The 19338-nt window shown below is 43.2% G+C and overlaps 1 gene segment (V, D, J or C); it reads right to left on the minus strand.

Annotated features, from left to right (window-relative positions):
• Window positions 1-289: 289 nt before the first annotated feature.
• On the minus strand, window positions 290-14604 carry LOC141804222 (T cell receptor alpha variable 38-2/delta variable 8-like). The segment is given in 5 exon segments: window positions 290-313; window positions 1089-1169; window positions 7822-7967; window positions 13909-14241; window positions 14562-14604. Coding segments are annotated over 5 exon segments (627 nt in total).
• Window positions 14605-19338: the final 4734 nt, after the last annotated feature.

Raw genomic sequence — 19338 nt, forward strand, 5'->3', positions numbered from 1 at the left:
AGCCTCAGAGCACAGTAGTACACAGCAGAGTCAGTCAGCTCAAGATCCTGGATCTCCAGAGGAGCTGATCCGGTGTTGGAAGAGGATTCCAGTGTCGATGAAAATCTTTTCTGAAACTCAACTGGTGTGTTCCCATCATTTCCTTTGAACCTACTTAGGATGAACTTAGGGCTTTTGTTTCCATATTGTTTGTACCAGAAGATATAACTATTTGGCAAACTGCTTGTATATGTACAGTCAAGTGTGACTGAGTGTCCTTCAGCAACAGTCTGATCTCCTGTGGTCTGGGTCACTTTGTCTTCTCCTTTACACTCTGGGGAAGAAAAGAAGAGAAGACAGAGTTCAGCTGAATGAGGAAACATGATGAAATGTTGAGTTTTTCTCCTTGAAGCCTGATTGTTGTTCAGATATTATTAGTTTGTAGCTTGGTCCAACATACCTGATAGAAAGTGAAGAGAAAGCAGAGCTTGGACACAAAGATGCAGCGTGTGCATGTTGAATCAGACAGTCTTTCTGTTTTTAGGATTGCTCTGTGCTGAATGTTGAAGTTCCTCTCTCAGCTGGAGTTCAGGAACAGTTTAGCTCCTCCTTGGATCAGTCTGTCTGCTCTTAGATCTGTGATTCTCTCTCCTTCAGTCACACTCACTTTCACAAAGATAGCTTCAATGATGGAGAGTCAGCCTCCTCCCCTTTCTTTATCACACACTCAACAAGGACTGGAGCTGATCATCTGAAGGATGAATATTTGTATTTGCTGCTGGAGGATGGCTCCCTCTAGTGGATGTTGAGGAGTATTGTGTTGTGTTTGCTCCAAAGGTTTTTGTACAGAGTTTTGGTGTTTCCTGTCACTGTGGGCCTCAGAGCACAGTAGTACACAGCAGAGTCAGTCAGCTCAAGATCCTGGATCTCCAGAGGAACTGATCCTGAGTTGGAGGAGGATTCCAGTGTAGAGGAAAATCTCTTCTTAAACTCATCTGGTGTGTTCCCTTCATCTCCTCTAACACGACTCAGGATAAACTTGAAGCTGTTGTTTCCCTCCTGTTTGTACCAGAACAGAGTGTAACTTGCAGAGCTGCTGGTAAATGTACAGTCCAGTGTGAGTGAGTCTCCTTCAGCAGCAGTCTGACCTCCTTGTGGCTGCAGCACGTTGTCTTTTTGTCCTCTGCATTCTGTCAAACAGCAACAAGTCATATCAGATCAGTGTTAAAGCTTGATGTCAGTGCTGGAATGATATCAAAGAAACAGAGTTGAGTTCATACCAAGACACACAGCAGCCAGCCAGACGGAGATAAACAGAGGCCTCATATCTGCAGTGTTACTAACTCTGAGCTACAGCAAGTAGAAAGAAGGCTGGGATCTCTCTGTTTAGTCCACATCAACACTCAGCTGGAGGATCAGAAGGAGGAGCCTGATCTCAGTGACAGCTCTCACTCACAGCCTTGACTCAGTCTCTCTGAGACTCTGTAGTCTAGGTTGCTGGTGGGCGCCGCCCTGTTGGTTGTGGCTGCCTGTTGCAGTAGCTTTCTTTTCTTTGATTGTCTCTTACTTTTTTTTTGTTTCATTTTCATCATCTTTTTATTTGGTCACGGACACCACATTTTTTCTGTCGTCAGTTCTTGGTGTATTGGACTGATTGTTGGAGCTCACAGTGAGACATTTAAACTTCAGAGTGGGCTCCTCTACAATTCCGCCATTGGTCAAGGGCTTTTAATGTTTCATCAAGATGTGCGCCACTTTGACCGAGGCCTCTGTTGCTGTATTGGTTTTCTCTGTAGGTTTGGTGAACAGAGATTGTTGACTTTGAGGCCTTGATTTCAGCTCCTTGATCTTCTCCTTTCTTTGACTGCTACCCTCTGGAAAGTTGCTGTGGACCAACCAACACACTTGCACTGCAGATCAGACACACTCTTGTTGTTTACATTCATGAAACAAAACTCTGTCCCACTCTTTGTGAAAAGTAGAAAGTTTGCTGCTTCTTATCAGAATGAGTACCTGCGGCAGCCGTGAATATAAATCAAATATGTGTGTGTTGCTCCTCCCTCTGTCAGTGTTTGAGGAGCAGCTGTAACCACAGTGACTCTGATCAATCCTTCTGATATGAAGCTGTGCTTTGAATACCACTTCCCTCCTCTTTGAAGAGCACTCAGATATCTGTGTTCAGCTTTTTGTACAGCCTCTTGTTCACTTTGTATCACTGTGTGTCTAAAGCACAGTAGTAGAGAGCTGTGTCTGCCAGGGTTAGCTCTGTTATTCTCAATTCAGTTGATGTATCTGTGGTGTCGGATTCATATCGTTTGTTTGGAATATATTCTCTACCACTATCTGATTTCGCTCCTTTCCAGAGTATAAACTGAGGAGCCTGAAGGTCAGATTGATGTTTGTACCAGTAAAGCCAAGGATATGATAATGATGTCTTGTAGGTACATCTGAGTGTCACAGTTCCTCCTTCTGTTCCTCTGACTTCATCTCCTACAGGAGAGATTGTGTTTCCATCTGTTTGTCCTGGAAAAGGAAGAGAAAATGAAGTCATTTCAGTTCCAGACAATTCAACTATGAACTCCAGTTTGTAGAAATGTGAGTAAAATAATAAAGCATGTCCTTTGTATCTGACCAAAGAAAAGAGCGCTCAGAATAATCCACGGCCAACGCCCCATCTCTAGCAGGTTTGAATCTCCAGGAGAAACAGGCTGATGTTGATCATTCAGAGTGAGAATTGTTGTCTTCACAGCAGCTTTTTGATTGTCAGGATGGTTGAACACAGGCCAGAGGAAGAGCAGCAGCTGCTGGATGATGGCTCCCTCTAGTGGATGTTGAGGAGTACTGTGTTGTGTTTGCTCCAAAGGTTTTTGTAGAGAGTTTTGGTGTTTCCTGTCACTGTGGGCCTCACAGCACAGTAGTACACAGCAGAGTCAGTCAGCTCAAGATCCTGGATCTCCAGAGGAACTTGTTTCCCGTTGATTGAAGCTTTAAACCTTTTTTCATACAACCCCTCTGTGTTTGAATAACACTGCAGCATGTACTCTGGGAAACCACCAGCTTTTTGTTTGTACCAGAATAAACTTGGAGTCGTTCTGGTGGTTTCAAATGAACAGTCCAGTTTGACTGTGTCTCCTTGTTGAGCAATGAGCTGTCTTGGTGTCTGGGTCACTTTGTCTTCTCCTTTACACTCTAAAGAAAAAAAAAGAGAGAAAAAAAAGTTCAGCTGAAAGTCATGAAAAAAAAAGATGTTTGAAAGCATAGTCACAGCAACATGCAAAGATATTAAAGTCAACTTGTACTTTGTGTGAGAGCAAAGCAAAGAGCAGCCAGAATGATCCACAGCCAACGCTCCATCTCTACAACAAGCATTAAAGCAACAGGAGGAAGTAGCTGAAGTCTGTCAGTCTGTCAGTGTGACAGGACTTCTTTTCCCAGCAGCTCTTCATATTGAGCCAAAGCATCAAGTCACTGTTGATGTGGACTGTTACCTCCTTCATGATGGCGCCCTCTGCTGGAGCTCAAACTACAAACACAGCTCAAAGCTGTCAGCAGCATGTCAGCACAAGACAGGAAATTCCTCATGTGAGTCTCTTTCTCGGCCCATGGCTCTTATCAGTTTAAAAATGTTTTAAATGTTTCACACATTATTGAATATGGTGTCCAGCAGTTAATATTTCTTCTTCATTTCATACAAAAGAAATTATTCATTTTCCTTCTGATTCATATTTTTCCTTCATTTTTGGATGTTTGGATCTAAAACTCTTGTTGTCAGCAGCATGAAGATGCAGACTCAGAGAAAGCACATATGATGTTAACCTAAGTTATAAATACAGAGAGAGTGGCCACTCTTTAGATACTTAAAACATTGACAAAGTGTTAAGAGAAAAATAAAGGTTAGAAAGATCGAAATCAAAAATTTACATTATGTGGTGCTATAACTTCACCTCGATCCTGCATTGTACTACAGTGGTTTCACAATGAAGTATTAGGGACACCTCACAGCAGTTGAAAAAAAGATTAATTGTCATAAAATAAAATAAAATAAAATAGTTTGAAAAGAATAAAGTCACATTTATTTGGAATAAAGTCTCAAATGAGGGAGTTATAACAGTCCTTATTTTCAGCTAGGGTTATGAGACAAGTTAGAAAACTACTCTCTGTAATAGTGGTTATTGTAGGGGGCAATATCGCCTATTGGCTCAGTAATCTGTCACTCACAGGGCTGTCCTCAGTTTCTTTTACCATTGGCTATGAGCTGTTAAGTCCCGCCCCTTACAAAGAAGCGCTCGAGCTGCCAACGGCTCGGCAGAGACGGAGTGCGGCTCGGTCGGGGAGAAATACCTGTGTAACGGTGTAAAATTCTGTGAAACCCTCCGAGCAGACGGTCGAACAGCACCCCGGAGAGGTTGGAGACATTTCTGACGGACCTTTGTGACAGAAGTTGAGAAGTTTTTGGCGGCGTTTCGGTGAGTTTTCGTGAGTTTCGCTGAGGTAAGCTAGTGAAGCTAGTCATATTAGCCTGCGTCATTAGCAACGAGCGGCGCGAAAAGGAGCAACGGTTTTCATCTTGGATGTGTAAAGTTCTGTTTTATTTCATGCTGTGATAGTCAGTGTTCAAAATCTTTGGTGGAGCTGATTTCTCTACCAGGAGGGCAGTAAAAATCAGTCAGTGAACATTTTTGTATGTTTTTTTAAACTTTATTGACTTAGTGTGTGGTAGTGGCTCAGTCTTTAGTGTCTTAGTTTAGTGATGGGAGCGTTGCTGGCGCAGACCAAGATTGTGAATTTGGCTGTTAGCTGGGGAGGTATTAGCATAATTTCCTGAGCACTGTCAGGGTGCAGCACTCTGATCAATGCACGTTTTTGTGCAAAGTGCTGTTTGTGTGTGTATAGCATGATTTAGGTTTTAAAATAGAAAATACTTTTCCCAAAGGGGATTAATAAAGTAATTAATCTTAATCTTAAAGAGTAATGGCTCTGTTTCTATGCACGTCAGGTTTGTGGGATGTCCTTCTGAACCTTTGACCTGGATGTGGAATTGTCTCGTTGATGGAGACGGCAAGTTAACCCTGAATCACTTCGCTGCTACACCCAAAGGAGCTGGACTGAAGCGTTTTCCCCCCTTGAAGAGGAAATGTGTGAGCCAGTGTGGTAGGACTGTTACAGCCTGACCTAACACCAACTGACTTCTGGATTCTCAGAGGTTGGAAAAATCAAACTTAATTTTCTTTAAAAGGACAGTCTGTGGGATTTTTCATAATAATATAGATTTAAAGATGCTTTAATGAGGACCTGTTTTAATTGGACTGCCTCGCACACTATCGTAAATTTCTTTTAGCAAGGCGTGTATTTGTTTTGGAGTTAAATGGTGAAAAGATCGAAACAAATTTCCTTTGTTCAAGACAACTTTTTACTGGATCCAACGCGCCAAGGTAAGGTATTTATCAGTACAGGTACTTAGTGCTTTGGTTTAAAACATGACATTTAGCAAATGTTGTAGTAGCTAGCTATATGTGGCGCTATCGGTAGGCCGGTGCTCTGTTGAATCTGTAGGCTAACGTGACAAAAAGTAAACACTGTCAGTTTGTATGTAGTTAAGTAGCTGTCTGTGCTGAGAGACGTGTCTGTAATGTGTAACATCAGTGAATCCTGGTTATGTCCTGCCAGCCAACAACCAAGCAGAGCTAACGTAACCTCACTCTTCATTTCATTGAAAGACTCTCAAGTTTGAACAGACCACTGCAGAATAACTGCTGACTGTGGGTTGGAGTCAACATTAGCACTAACAGTTTAGCCCCTGTGTTAGCTTTGAGTGCGTGCTCTATCTCTCTCCTGTTTAGCTTTCTTCTGCTCTTCTGTCCTTTTTCTGTCTGACAGTTAGGCTCCACTGTCCACCATCACTACAAAATTAATCACAGAAATAGTTTTCTGCAGAGAAAAACACAGATCTCTGTTCTTACTGATAAACTTCATCAGCTGGCGTGGTGTTGTCATAGAGACTTAGATGTGCCGTAAATCAATTTGGTTCTGTTCGACCCAATTGGAAAGCTAAGAAGTAGCATTTTAAAATAACCTGTAACCTGTAATATTGGTACTGATAATCTCATTTTAAAATGTGGATAATGATCAGGCAAATATGTTGAAGGGAAACTTTTTCAAGATCACTTAGCAACTCTTCACAGTCCCTTTAAACAAAAGTAATGTTGCTCAGGCATCATGGATGTACCTCAATATATGTGTGGTAGTGACTGTGTTTGCAGTGACTCTATCCTCTATCCGTATTTTGATGCTGACCTCAGCCGGTGACCGTGCCCACAGCGTGGAAATGACTCAGAGTGGATCACAGCCAGAAGACGCCATCCAGACCGGTTAATGTAGCTAGAACTAGAAAAGCTGCAGCCAAAGTGAGGTGAAACACCACGTGAATGAAGCTTGTTTTTGGTTTCATTTGAGGAGCAGAGTTTTCCTGTTTCCTGCTGAACAGGTGAGTACCAAACACCACAGTGGTTAGCTGATGCTAACTTGTTGAATATAAACAAATGTAGAGTTCTCATGTAGTTTTTGATTTAGGTACGAAAAATATACACAGATGCTAAATCCTGCTATTATATTCTGCTGGTCATGTAAAAAGCTTGATGTTTTAAATCGTGACGGTCGAGCCTTGATTTATTTTTAGTTTATCATTCCCAAGCTGATATTGTAAGCTGGTTGTTGGAGGCCCTGTTTGGGCTGTAGTTTTGTAAATTTGAGCATTAATGTCTGTAACTGTAAATCCAGAGCTGCAGCATGTAAACATCCTCTAAAGCTGTTTGATTTTTGTTTGCTAATATGCATTTTGTATGTTTGTCTGTGAAGTCTCAGCCCTTTAAGTTACTGTTAGGAGGACGTCATCAATAGCAGCTAACATAATTTCTGATTTATTTTATTGATAATGTTACACTGAGACTTCTTACTGATACTAACTTTGGGCCAAAATGTTTTTCTCTCCTTCCAGTACTTACAAGAAGTGTCCACAAACTCAACACCTCAAAAGACTCTGTCATGAGCGATGTTGAGTCTCTTCCATTTTCAAACACAGAGGAAGAGGAAGGAGTGGTTATCCAAAAATGTAAAAACTTTATTTTCACAAACTCTCATCTTGTTCATCCCTTCAGTCTGTTCAATGGCCATCCAGGACCTGAATGCAGATAAGCTTCATGCACACAGTGAACGTGTTGTGTTCATAGGATGTGTTGGTCTGATGGAGCCCCCCCTCATTGTGTATGAGGGTCAAGTTGTCCAGGTTTCTTCTCATGAGACTATGAGCTTACTTTAGCTTTGAAAAAAAAAAAATCTTTTGTTAAATTTTTCCCAAATGAAATTAGGTGTGTGTGTGTGTGTGTGTGAGATTGTGTGTGTGTGTTCCTCCTCCCTCTGTCAGTGTTTGAGGAGCAGCTGTAACCACAGTGACTCTGATCAATCCTTCTGATATGAAGCTGTGCTTTGAATACCACTTCCCTCCTCTTTGAAGAGCACTCAGATATCTGTGTTCAGCTTTTTGTACAGCCTCTTGTTCACTTTGTATCACTGTGTGTCTAAAGCACAGTAGTAGAGAGCTGTGTCTGCCAGAGTTAGCTCTGTTATTCTCAATTCATTTGATGTGTCTGTGGTGTCAGATTCATATCGTCTGTCTGGAATATATTCATTACCACTCGATATGGCTCCTTTCCAAAGTATAAACTGAGGAGCCTGAAGGTCAGATTGATGTTTGTACCAGTAAAGCCAAGGATTTGAGTTTGATGTTTCATATTGACATCTGAGTGTCACAGATCCTCCTTCTGTTCCTCTGAATTCATCTCCTACAGGAGAGATTGTGTCTCCATCTGGATCCCAGTAGTCATAATCATAGAGAGAAGCAGCTGTGGTGTATGTGTAGGACAAAGTAACGGAGCTGCCCTCTGATGTGGACTCTTTCTTCTTCTCTGGACTGGGAGCTTGGCCCTTGACCCCTGAATAAGGAAACATGATGAAGTGTTGAGTTTTTCTCCTTGAAGCCTGATTGTTGTTCAGATATTATTAGTTTGTAGCTTGGTCCAACATACCTGATAGAAAGTGAAGAGAAAGCAGAGCTTGGACACAAAGATGCAGCGTGTGCATGTTGAATCAGACAGTCTTTCTGTTTTTAGGATTGCTCTGTGCTGAATGTTGAAGTTCCTCTCTCAGCTGGAGTTCAGGAACAGTTTAGCTCCTCCTTGGATCAGTCTGTCTGCTCTTAGATCTGTGATTCTCTCTCCTTCAGTCACACCCACTTTCACAAAGATAGCTTCACTGATAGGGAGACAGCCTCCTCCCCTTTCTTTCATGCACACAACAAGGGCTGGAGCTGAGCATCTGAAGGATGAATATTTGAGGCACCTCCTGGATGATGGCTCCCTCTAGTGGATGTTGAGGAGTATTGTGTTGTGTTTGCTCCAAAGGTTTTTGTACAGAGTTTTGGTGTTTCCTGTCACTGTGGGCTGCAGAGCACAGTAGTACACAGCAGAGTCAGTCAGCTCAAGATCCTGGATCTCCAGAGGAAAGGATTTCCCATCTTTTGCAGCTTTAAATTTTTGTTTGTCAATCTCAGAAGCATATTCTGTTTCCAAGGTATATTTCAGCATGTACTCTGGGGAACCACCAATTTTTTGTTTGGACCAGAACAAAGTTGGAGTTCCTTTGTTGGTCTCAAACTTGCAGTCCAGTGTGATTGTTTCTCCTTCAGCAACAATGAGCTCTGGTGGTGTCTGGGTTACACTCTCTTCTCCTTTACACTCTGGGGAGACAAGAACATCAGTAGAAGAAGAGATGAAGGGGACAATCTAGAAGGATAAAAATCCAAAGAAGCTGACACATGTCATGTTTTGTATCTCACCAAAGCAAAGAGCAGCCAGAATGATCCACAGCCGACGCTCCATCTCTACAACAAGGATTAAAGCAACAGGAGGAAGTAGCTGAAGTCTGTCAGTCTGTCAGTGTGACAGGACTTCTTTTCCCAGCAGCTCTTCATATTGAGCCAACGCATCAAGTCACTGTTGATGTGGACTGTTACCTCCTTCATGATGGCGCCCTCTGCTGGAGCTCAAACTACAAACACAGCTCAAAGCTGTCAGCATGCAGACTGCGCCTGTTTTTGTAGAGAGTTTTGGTGTTTCCTGTCACTGTGGGCCTCACAGCACAGTAGTACACAGCAGAGTCAGTCACCAAAGCAGAGGAGATCTGCAGATCCACATGTTTCTCACTCACTGAAAAAGACAGTCTGGGAACTGAAGCTGATGAAGGATCATTTCCTCCTGTGTGAGAAATCAGAAATGTTGGGGCTTCTCCTGATTTTTGTCTGTACCAGTAAAATTGATCAGCAGCAGTTGGTTGTTTGGAGTATGTGTAGGACAGAGTAACAGAGCTGCTCTCTGGTCTGGACTCTTCTTTCTTCTCTGGGATGAGATCTTCACAGCTCACACCTGGAGACCAAAGGTAGACCATCAGTTTCTTCTTTTTCCGAGGTTACTGACTTAAGCCTTTTTTTTACTGATGAATTATGACAAACTGAAGCCACAAAATGTCACAGATTTTCTCCAAAAGAGAAATCTCGTTGTCATCAGTCTCACACATGAACACATACCCAAAAGAAGAGAGAGACAGAAAAGAGCAGCAAGTGTTTCCATGTTAGCAGAGCTAAATGCTGTCAGTGTAGGATCAGTCTAAGTTCCTTTGGTGAGCTGTGTTTGCTCTGATGATCACAGCTTCAATCACACAGCTCTCTGTCATGAAGCAGCTCTGCAGTCAGGACGAGGAGACTCACAGCTGACAAACATTCATTTCTCCGGCTCTTCATCATCTTCATCAGGTTTCTCACCCAGTGCAGTGTCTGACAGCGTGTGTCTCCCTCTAGTGGATGTTGAGGAGTATTGTGATGTGTTTGCTCCAAAGGTTTTTGTACAGAGTTTTGGTGTTTCCTGTCACTGTGGGCCTCAGAGCACAGTAGTACACAGCAGAGTCAGTCAGCTCAAGATCCTGGATCTCTAGAGGTACTGATCCTGAGTTGGAGGAGGATTCCAGTGTGGAGGAAAATCTCTCCTGAAAGTCCTTACTCGTTTCTCCCTTGGCATAATCAGATTGACTCAGGATGAACTCTGGGCTGTTTTTTCCCTCCTGTTTGTACCAGAAGAGATAATTAGTTTTAGAGCTGCTGGTATATGTACAGCCAAGTGTGACTGAGTCTCCTTCAGCAGCAGTCTGATCTCCTTGTGGCTGCAGCACGTTGTCTTTTTGTCCTCTGCATTCTGTCAAACAGCAACAAGTCATATTAGATCAGTGTTAAAGCTTGATGTCAGTGCTGGAATGATATCAAAGAAACAGAGTTGAGTTCATACCAAGACACACAGCAGCCAGCCAGACGGAGATAAACAGAGGCCTCATATCTGCAGTGTTACTAACTCTGAGCTACAGCAAGTAGAAAGAAGACTGGGATCTCTCTGTTTAGTCCACATCAACACTCAGCTGGAGGATCAGAAGGAGGAGCCTGATCTCAGTGACAGCTCTCACTCACAGCCTTCACTCAGTCCATGTATTCTGCACCAACACATTTTCCTGCTGGCCTTCTTTCCTCTCATATCCCCTCATCTTTCCATCTTCATCACAGGTTTGGAGCTCAGCTCCTTCTTTAGCTTTGAGACCAGCTCTGAGTGAGAGACCCATCCCACAGCTACCTTTAACAGAGAGCCACCTACTCCAAGAGCCTCAAGTCCTTGATCAAATTTTACCAGAGCCTCAAGTCCTGGGTCAACTACTACCAGATCCTCAAGTCCCGGGTCAACTGTTTCCAGAGCCTTAAGTCACCTACTATTACACTGATTTCCAAGTTTTTGGTCAACTACAACTTAAGCCTCAAGTCTTGGGTCAAGTACTCCCAGAGCCTTAAGTCCTGGGTCACCTATTACAAGAACCACAATTCCTTGGTCAACTACTTCCAGAGCCTCAAGCCTTGGTTCAACTACTATCCACATCTGTGTTGATCTTTCAGTCATTTCCACTTTTAGGTGTCCCGGTCGGGTCCTTCTTTAAAACCTGACTCAACCTACATGTCTCTTCCCTATGGGTCCTGAGCTGCATCTCCTGGATTTCATTTCTTGCCTCTGGTTTATTTAGAACCAACCCACCAATGGCTGCATCTTTCTTCCCAGCTAGCATCATCTTTGTTCTGATCTCTGACACCCAGAAAGTCCTCGTTAGCCCAGATAGTAACTCAAGATACTCTTTCCTACATTGAAACACCACAAAGACACAGAGGAACTCCTAACCATCTCCTCATTAGGGAACGAACCAATGTCTCTTTCCTTTTACCTGCTGGATGATGGCTCCCTCTAGTGAATGTTTAGGAGTACTGTGTTGTGTTTGCTCCAAAGGTTTTTGTACAGAGTTTTGGTGTTTCCTGTCACTGTGGGCCTCACAGCACAGTAGTACACAGCAGAGTCAGTCACCAAAGCAGAGGAGATCTGCAGATCCACACCTTTCTTTCCTTCAGACAGCTTTGTAGAGAACTGAGAGTCTGATTTTAGAGATTTTGCAGGACTTGAATAATTACTTCCTGAGATATAGTAAAGAAACTCTGGAGCTTCTCCTGGATGTTGTCTGTACCAGAAGAAATAATCAGCAGCTTTAGAGTATGAGTAAGACAGAGTAACAGAGCTGCCCTCTAAATTGTTCACCTCATTCTTGACTGGAGTCAGATCTTCACAGCTCACACCTGAACAAAAGAAGAATCAATCAGTAGTTCTGCTTCTTCAAACACTCATTAATGACTTCCTTTGGTCTAAAGATATCACACAGTGGATATCTGGATCTGTCAAACTCTAAAAATCTCGTTTGATGTCAACAATGGGATCAAAAACAGACGCACCAAGGAGAGTGAAGCAGAAGAAAAGAGCAGCAAGTGTTTCCATGTTAGCAGAGCTAAATGCTGTCAGTGAAGGATCAGTCTGAGTCCCTTTGGTGAGCTGTGTTTGCTCTGATGATCACAGCTTCAATCACACAGCTCTCTGTCATGAAGCAGCTCTGCAGTCAGGAGGAGGAGACTCACAGCTGACAAACATTCATTTCTCCAGCTCTTCATCATCTTCATCAGGTTTCTCACCTCGTGCACTGACAGCGTGTGTCTCCCTCTAGTGGATGTTGAGTAGTGTTTTGTTGTGTTAAAATGCTATGCTGATGACACTCAGCTTTTCCGTCTTTTCCACCTGATGACACAACTGACTCAGCTTGGATATCAGCGTGTTCGCCTGATACCTCCACACAGCCTTCAGCTAAATCTGTCCAAAACTGAGCTCATTGTCCTTCCAGCATGTCCCTCAGTTCAACCCTAGATCAGTGTCCTTCTTGGTTCCAGTCAACTTGTGCCACAAACTCTTCCAGAAATCTGTGTGTCCTGATTGATGACCAGCTGACCTTTAAGGCTCATGTGGCCTCGATGTCTGGATCTTGTGGATATGCCCTCTGTAACATCAGGGGGATCAGACCCTACCTGCCCTTGTGATTTCACTCAACTACTGCAGCCCCCTCCCAGCAGCCTCCCTGGGTTTACATTTAAACCTCTGCAGATTACCCAGAATGCAGCAGCACGTCTGGACTTTAACCAGCCAAAAACAGCAAGCCACCCTGCTGTTAATCTCTCTTTACTGGCTTCCAGTAGCAGCTCCAATCAAATTGAAAGCTCTTCTTCTGGCTTAAAAAACATTGAGAAGAACGGCTCCTGCCTTCTGGAGCCCCTCATCCAGGTCTACACTCCCCCTGGTCCTCTATGCTTTGTTTGTGAATGCCACCTCGTTCTCCCAGCACAGTGTGGCTCTAAATCTTTAACCAGACTCTTCTCCTCTGTTGATCCTAAATGGTCATGATCGATTTCATCAACAGGAAAAATGAACTCCAAAGTTTATTCAGTCACTTATCAGGAGAACTGAAGATCATCTGTCCACTACAGAAATCCAGCTCATTCATAAGGTTCACAGACTTTTTCTGACAGCTCTATGAGGACGATCAGACAAAGCTTTGGACCTTCATCCTGGATTTGAAGCTTGATCCAAAACTTTGTCATAAATGTGTGTGTGTGTGTGTGTTCCACCTCCCTCTGTCAGTGTTTGAGGAGCAGCTGTAACCACAGTGACTCTGATCAATCCTTCTGATATGAAGCTGTGCTTTGAATACCACTTCCCTCCTCTTTGAAGAGCACTCAGATATCTGTGTTCAGCTTTTTGTACAGCCTCTTGTTCACTTTGTATCACTGTGTGTCTAAAGCACAGTAGTAGAGAGCTGTGTCTGCCAGGGTTAGCTCTGTTATGGTCAACTCAGTCAATCGACTTGTTGTTTCACATTCATATCGTTTGTCTGGAATATAATCAAATTTATATGATCCCGCTGCTTTTCGAAGTATAAACTGAGGAGCCTGAAGGTCAGATTGATGTTTGTACCAGTAGAGATAAAAACCGGACTCTTTTGTTTCATATTGACATCTGAGAGTCACAGTTCCTCCTTCTGTTCCTCTGACTTCATCTCCTACAGGAGAGATTGTGTTTCCATCTGTTTGTCCTGGAAAAGGAAGAGAAAATGAAGTCATTTCAGTTCCAGACAATTCAACTGTGAACTCCAGTTTGTAGAAATGTGAGTAAAATAATAAAACATGTCCTTTGTATCTGACCAAAGCAAAGAGCGCTCAGAATAATCCACGGCCAACGCCCCATCTCTAGCAGGTTTGAATCTCCAGGAGAAACAGGCTGATGTTGATCATTCAGAGTGAGAATTATTGCCTTCACAGCAGCTTTTTGATTGTCAGGATGGTTGAACACAGGCCAGAGGAAGAGCAGCAGCTGCTGGATGATGGCTCCCTCTAGTGGATGTTGAGGAGTACTGTGTTGTGTTTACTCCAAAGGTTTTTGTAGAGAGTTTTGGTGTTTCCTGTCACTGTGGGCCTCAGAGCACAGTAGTACACAGCAGAGTCAGTCAGCTCAAGATCCTGGATCTCCAGAGGAACTTGTTTCCCGTTGATTGAAGCTTTAAATCTTTCTCCGTAGAGCCCAGGATTTCCTGGGGTACACTGCAACATGTACTCTGGGAAACTACCAACTTTTTGTTTGTACCAGTACAGATAAGGGAATGTGTCAGTGGTCTCAAACTTGCAGTTCAGTGTGATTGTTTCTCCTTCAGCAACAATGAGCTCTGGTGGTGTCTGGGTCACACTCTCTTCTCCTTTACACTCTGGGGAGACAAGAACATCAGCAGAAGAAGATATGAAGGAGAAAATCTTGAAGGAGAAAAATCTAAAGGTGTAAAGAAATGAGCGAGCTGGAGGCTGACACACAGACGTATTGAAGAGCCATGATTTGAGCTCAGAGTAATAACATCCTGACAATGGGCAGAAGAGAGGCATAAAAAGAGGAGATTTAAAAAGCATTGAAGTGAAGCATTAACAATCAAAGAGAGGCTGAAAGAAAAACTCTTCAGACAGATGATTTGAAAGCTCAACATGTTCCTTTAGCTCAAACAGAAGCTGACACATGTCATGTTTTGTATCTCACCAAAGCAAAGAGCAGCCAGAATGATCCACAGCCAACGCTCCATCTCTACAACAAGGATTAAAGCAACAGGAGGAAGTAGCTGAAGTCTGTCAGTCTGTCAGTGTGACAGGACTTCTTTTCCCAGCAGCTCTTCATATTGAGCCAATGCATCAAGTCACTGTTGATGTGGACTGTTACCTCCTTCATGATGGCGCCCTCTGCTGGAGCTCAAACCACAATCACAGCTCAAAGCTGTCAGCAGCATGTCAGCATGCAGACTGCGCCTGTTTTTGAAGAGAGTGTTGGTGTTTCCTGTCACTGTGGGCCTCACAGCACAGTAGTACACAGCAGAGTCAGTCACCAAAGCAGAGGAGATCTGCATATCCACACCTTTCTTTCCTTCAGACAGCTTTGTAGAGAACTTAGAGACTAATTTTAGACTGTCTACACGTCTTGTATGATTATTTCCTGAGATATAGTAAAGAAACTCTGGAGCTTCTCCTGGATATTGTCTGTACCAGAAGAAGTCATCAGAAGCAGAAACAGTCTTGTGGTAAGTGTAGGACAGAGTTTTGGAGCTGTCTTTTAAAATGAACTCTTCATTCTTGACAGGAGTGAGTTCATCACAGCTGACACCTGAAGGAAAAAGAAGACAATCACTTTGTTAGAAACTCTGCCATCATTTCCCTGTGGGAGCTCTGAACACTTCTTCACATCCTCATCATGATAAAGAACAATCAGTTTTTCTCTTCTTTTCTGACCCACCTGCTAAAGTGAGCAGGAACAAAGTCCAAAACCCTCTGAAGTGAACAGACAGCATGTTGAAGAGAATCTGTGTCTGTGTCATTAAGCTCTGTGACAGTTTGTCTTTCTGATGATGACTTCTGCTCTTCCTCCTCCCTCCTCTCTTAGCTCTGACAGGTCTCTGTGTCCCTGATGTCAAAGTGAACTGTAGAAACCATGCTGCTCCAGCTCAAAGGTTCCTGTTAGGAGACACACACTGCTGATCCAGAGAGGCTTTCAGATGTGAAAACACACGTTTCCAGAAGGAGAGAGAAATAAGAGGCTCTGAACTGAGCAGGGACCAGAGTTTATGTGATTTCAGCTTTGAAAGGTTTTGGACTTGTTGCAGCTAAAGGCAACATGTTTCTGTTGTTTTGTTTGGAGCAATCTTCCTCTCCATGGTTTCCATGCGCAGACCCCCCATGAACCCAACCCGGTCAGTTCAAGTTCACCAGAGCCAGTCTCTGTTTTTGTGAGCTCCAGGTACAGACAACATGACCCTACCTCCACTTCCCTACCCAACCCCTAAAGCCAGCAGAGAGAGGAGCAGTCTGTAGAAGGAAGTTAGAAAGAAGACTGAGGGGACAAAGCTGGGACAAGGGGTTGGTCTAGGCTAGAACTCACCCCTGAAGGACTTGGCTTGGTTCTGGCTCCTGAGATGAGAAAAGAACAGAAGAAAGAACAGGTATGGAGAGAGATGTTTCTGTTATTGTGGACCCCAACTTGGAATATTTCTCCTCATCCAGATTAATTGACCATTTTGGCTGCCTCTAGTGGATGTTGAGGAGTATTGTGTTGTGTTTGCTCCAAAGGTTTTTGTACAGAGTTTTGGTGTTTCCTGTCACTGTGGGCCTCAGAGCACAGTAGTACACAGCAGAGTCAGGTGGCTCAAGTTTCTGGATGTGGAGAAAAACTTGTTTCTTTTGGATTGCAGTTTTAAATCGCTCTTTGTTAAAGTCGGGAGCTTTCTCTGCTTTATCTAGGTAATATTTCAGCATGTACTTTGGGAAGCCACCAACTTCTTGTTTGTACCAGAAAAATCGGGGGAATCTTTCAGAGGTCTCGGATGTACAGTCCAGTTTGAGTGTGTGTCCCTCCACAGCAGTCTGATCCCCTGGTGTCTGGATCACTTTGTCTTCTCCTTTACACTCTGGAGAAAAAAAATAGAAAGAGTTCAACTGAAAGTAATGACAAAGAAAGGTGTTTGAAGGATTGATAAGTTTAACATAAAAAACACTTTGTACTTTGTGTGAGAGCAAAGCAAAGAGCAGCCAGAATGATCCACAGCCAACGCTCCATCTCTACAACAAGGATTAAAGCAACAGGAGGAAGTAGCTGAAGTCTGTCAGTCTGTCAGTGTGACAGGACTTCTTTTCCCAGCAGCTCTTCATATTGAGCCAACGCATCAAGTCACTGTTGATGTGGACTGTTACCTCCTTCATGATGGCACCCTCTGCTGGAGCTATCAGGTTCAATACTGACTCAGACACGGGGGTAGGTTTGGTCCGATTAGATCTACATGCTGCACAATTCTCTGTCCGATCCTTGATTAGGATTTTTAAAGGGCCTGACCTGCCAATGCCGATATTTGTTTTAATTTTTTTATAAATGACAGCATATACCTTCAATGTTCCATTCTGACTAAATTGAAAATCATTGAACAATACTTGTGAAACAATGAAATCTTTATGTTTTAGCTTTACCAACCAATAAAGTGTCCTGAGTTTTAGGTCTGAGAGCAAAAAGCAACAATGGCTGGCTGTCAGACCTCCCCCGGAGGTATATAAGATCAGTTTGATATGAAAGGATGGATTGATCACTCATCACCAACCTCCCAAAATTAATCAAATTGGCACTTATTGGTCGGCCAGCCGATCGATTGGTGCATGTCTAGTCCACACTATGGATCACAGGATCCTTTTGGACAGGTTGGAAACATGGGCAAGACTTAGTGGACCAGTCTTGAAGTGGTTAAGGTTCTACTTTGAGTAGACCAGTGGCTTTGTGACCAATGGAAGTTGCAAATCCACCAGAGTTGCGCTGACCTGTGGGGTTCTGTAGGGGTCAGTTATTGGACCACTTAATTTCAGCCTGTATGTGCTACGTTTGGGTCGGATTCTGCAGAAATTTAATGTTGACTTTTAGAGTCATGATGAAGCTTAAATAGATCTAGTACTGTCCCTGATTGGTTTCATGGATAAAGCTTTTTGATCAGAAATGACAAATAAATGGAGTAGAGAAGGAATCAAATGTATTCTGAGTTACCACTGACACAAAGTGAAGGAGAGACGCCCTCTAGTGGATGTTGAGGAGTACTGTGTTGTGTTTGCTCCAAAGGTTTTTGTACAGAGTTTTGGTGTTTCCTGTCACTGTGGGCCTCAGAACACAGTAGTACACAGCAGAGTCAGTCAGCTTAAGGTCCTGGATCTCCAGAGGAAAGGATTTCCCATCTTTTGAAGCTTTAAATCTTTCTTTGTGAATATCAGAAGCATATTCAGTTTCCAAGAAATATTTCAGCATGTACTTTGGGAAACCACCAACTTCTTGTTTGTACCAGAACAGGTAGGGGTTTGAATCAGTGGTCTCAAATGTACAGTCCAGTGTGACTGAGTGTCCTTCAGCAGCAGTCTGATCTCCTGTGGTCTGGGTCACTTTGTCTTCTCCTTTACACTCTGGAGAAGAAAAGAAGAGAAGAAAGAGTTCAGCTGAATGAAGAAACATGATGAAGTGTTGAGTTTTTCTCCTTGAAGCCTGATTGTTGTGCAGATATTATCAGTTTGTAGCTTGGTCCAACATACCTGATAGAAAGTGAAGAGAAAGCAGAGCTTGGACACAAAGATGCAGCATCTGCATGTTGAATCAGGCAGTCTTCCAGTTTTTAGGATTGCTCTGTGCTGAATGTTGAAGTTCCTCTCTCAGCTGGAGTTCAGGAACAGTTTAGCTCCTCCTTGGATCAGTCTGTCTGCTCTTAGATCAGTGATTCTCTCTCCTTCAGTCACACTCCCTTTCACAAAGATAGCTTCAATGAAGGAGAGTCAGCCTCCTCCCCTTTCTTTATCACACACAAGGGCTGGAGCCGATCATCTAAAGGATGAATATTTGAGGCACCTCCTGGATGATGTCTCCCTCTAGTGGATGTTGAGGAGTATTGTGTTGTCTTTGCTCCAAAGGTTTTTGTAGAGAGTTTTGGTGTTTCCTGTCACTGTGGGCTGCAGAGCACAGTAGTACACAGCAGAGTCAGTCACCAAAGCAGATGTGATGGTCATGTTGATTTGTTTCTGCTCCACTTGTATCTTTAATCCAGGGTAATCTGATTTTAATATATGTCCTGAAGGTAAATGATGAGTGAGGTACTGTGGTTGTTGTCCTGGATGTTGTCTGTACCAGAAGAAAAAATCCGGAGCTTTAGAGTATGAGTAGGACAGAGTAACAGAGCTGCCTTCTAAACTGTTCACCTCATTCTTGACTGGAGTCAGATCTTCACAGCTCACACCTGAACAAAAGAAGAATCAATCAGTGGTTCTGCTTCTTCAAACACTCATTAATGACTAACAATGAGGTTACTCTGATATCGAAGTTTTTCCTGCAGCTTCAAATCAAATGTGTTATAAATCCTGGACAGAAAGCAGTTAGAGACAGAGCTCTGTTCTTCAAGGAGGTCTGATTAGAAAAGCATCACATACTGATCATTAGATACGTACTCATGACAGCAGACAAAAGCAAAAGAGGAATGAGTTTGTCCTCCATGCCTCAACAGGAAGATCCTGAAAGTGAATGATGAGAAGAAAGTTTGATGACTTGAGTTGAGATGGTCTGAGCCCAAAGCAAAGCGTTCTCTGTCAGCAAGCTGCTCTGAAGTCAAGAGGAGGAGATTCAGACTGAACCAGACCACCAAGACTTTAACAGAGAGAGACACCCTCTAGTGGATGTTGAGGAGTACTGTGTTGGTACCCTGGTAAAAATCATCAACCACCTCCTCATGGCAGCTGACTACGGCCTGTGAACCATTGTCATC

Source organism: Halichoeres trimaculatus, unplaced genomic scaffold, assembly GCF_033239565.1.
Source record: "Halichoeres trimaculatus isolate MK-OKI-2021-1 unplaced genomic scaffold, fHalTri1.1 fHalTri1_scaffold_15, whole genome shotgun sequence".
NCBI classification, from domain to species: Eukaryota; Metazoa; Chordata; class Actinopteri; order Labriformes; family Labridae; genus Halichoeres; species Halichoeres trimaculatus.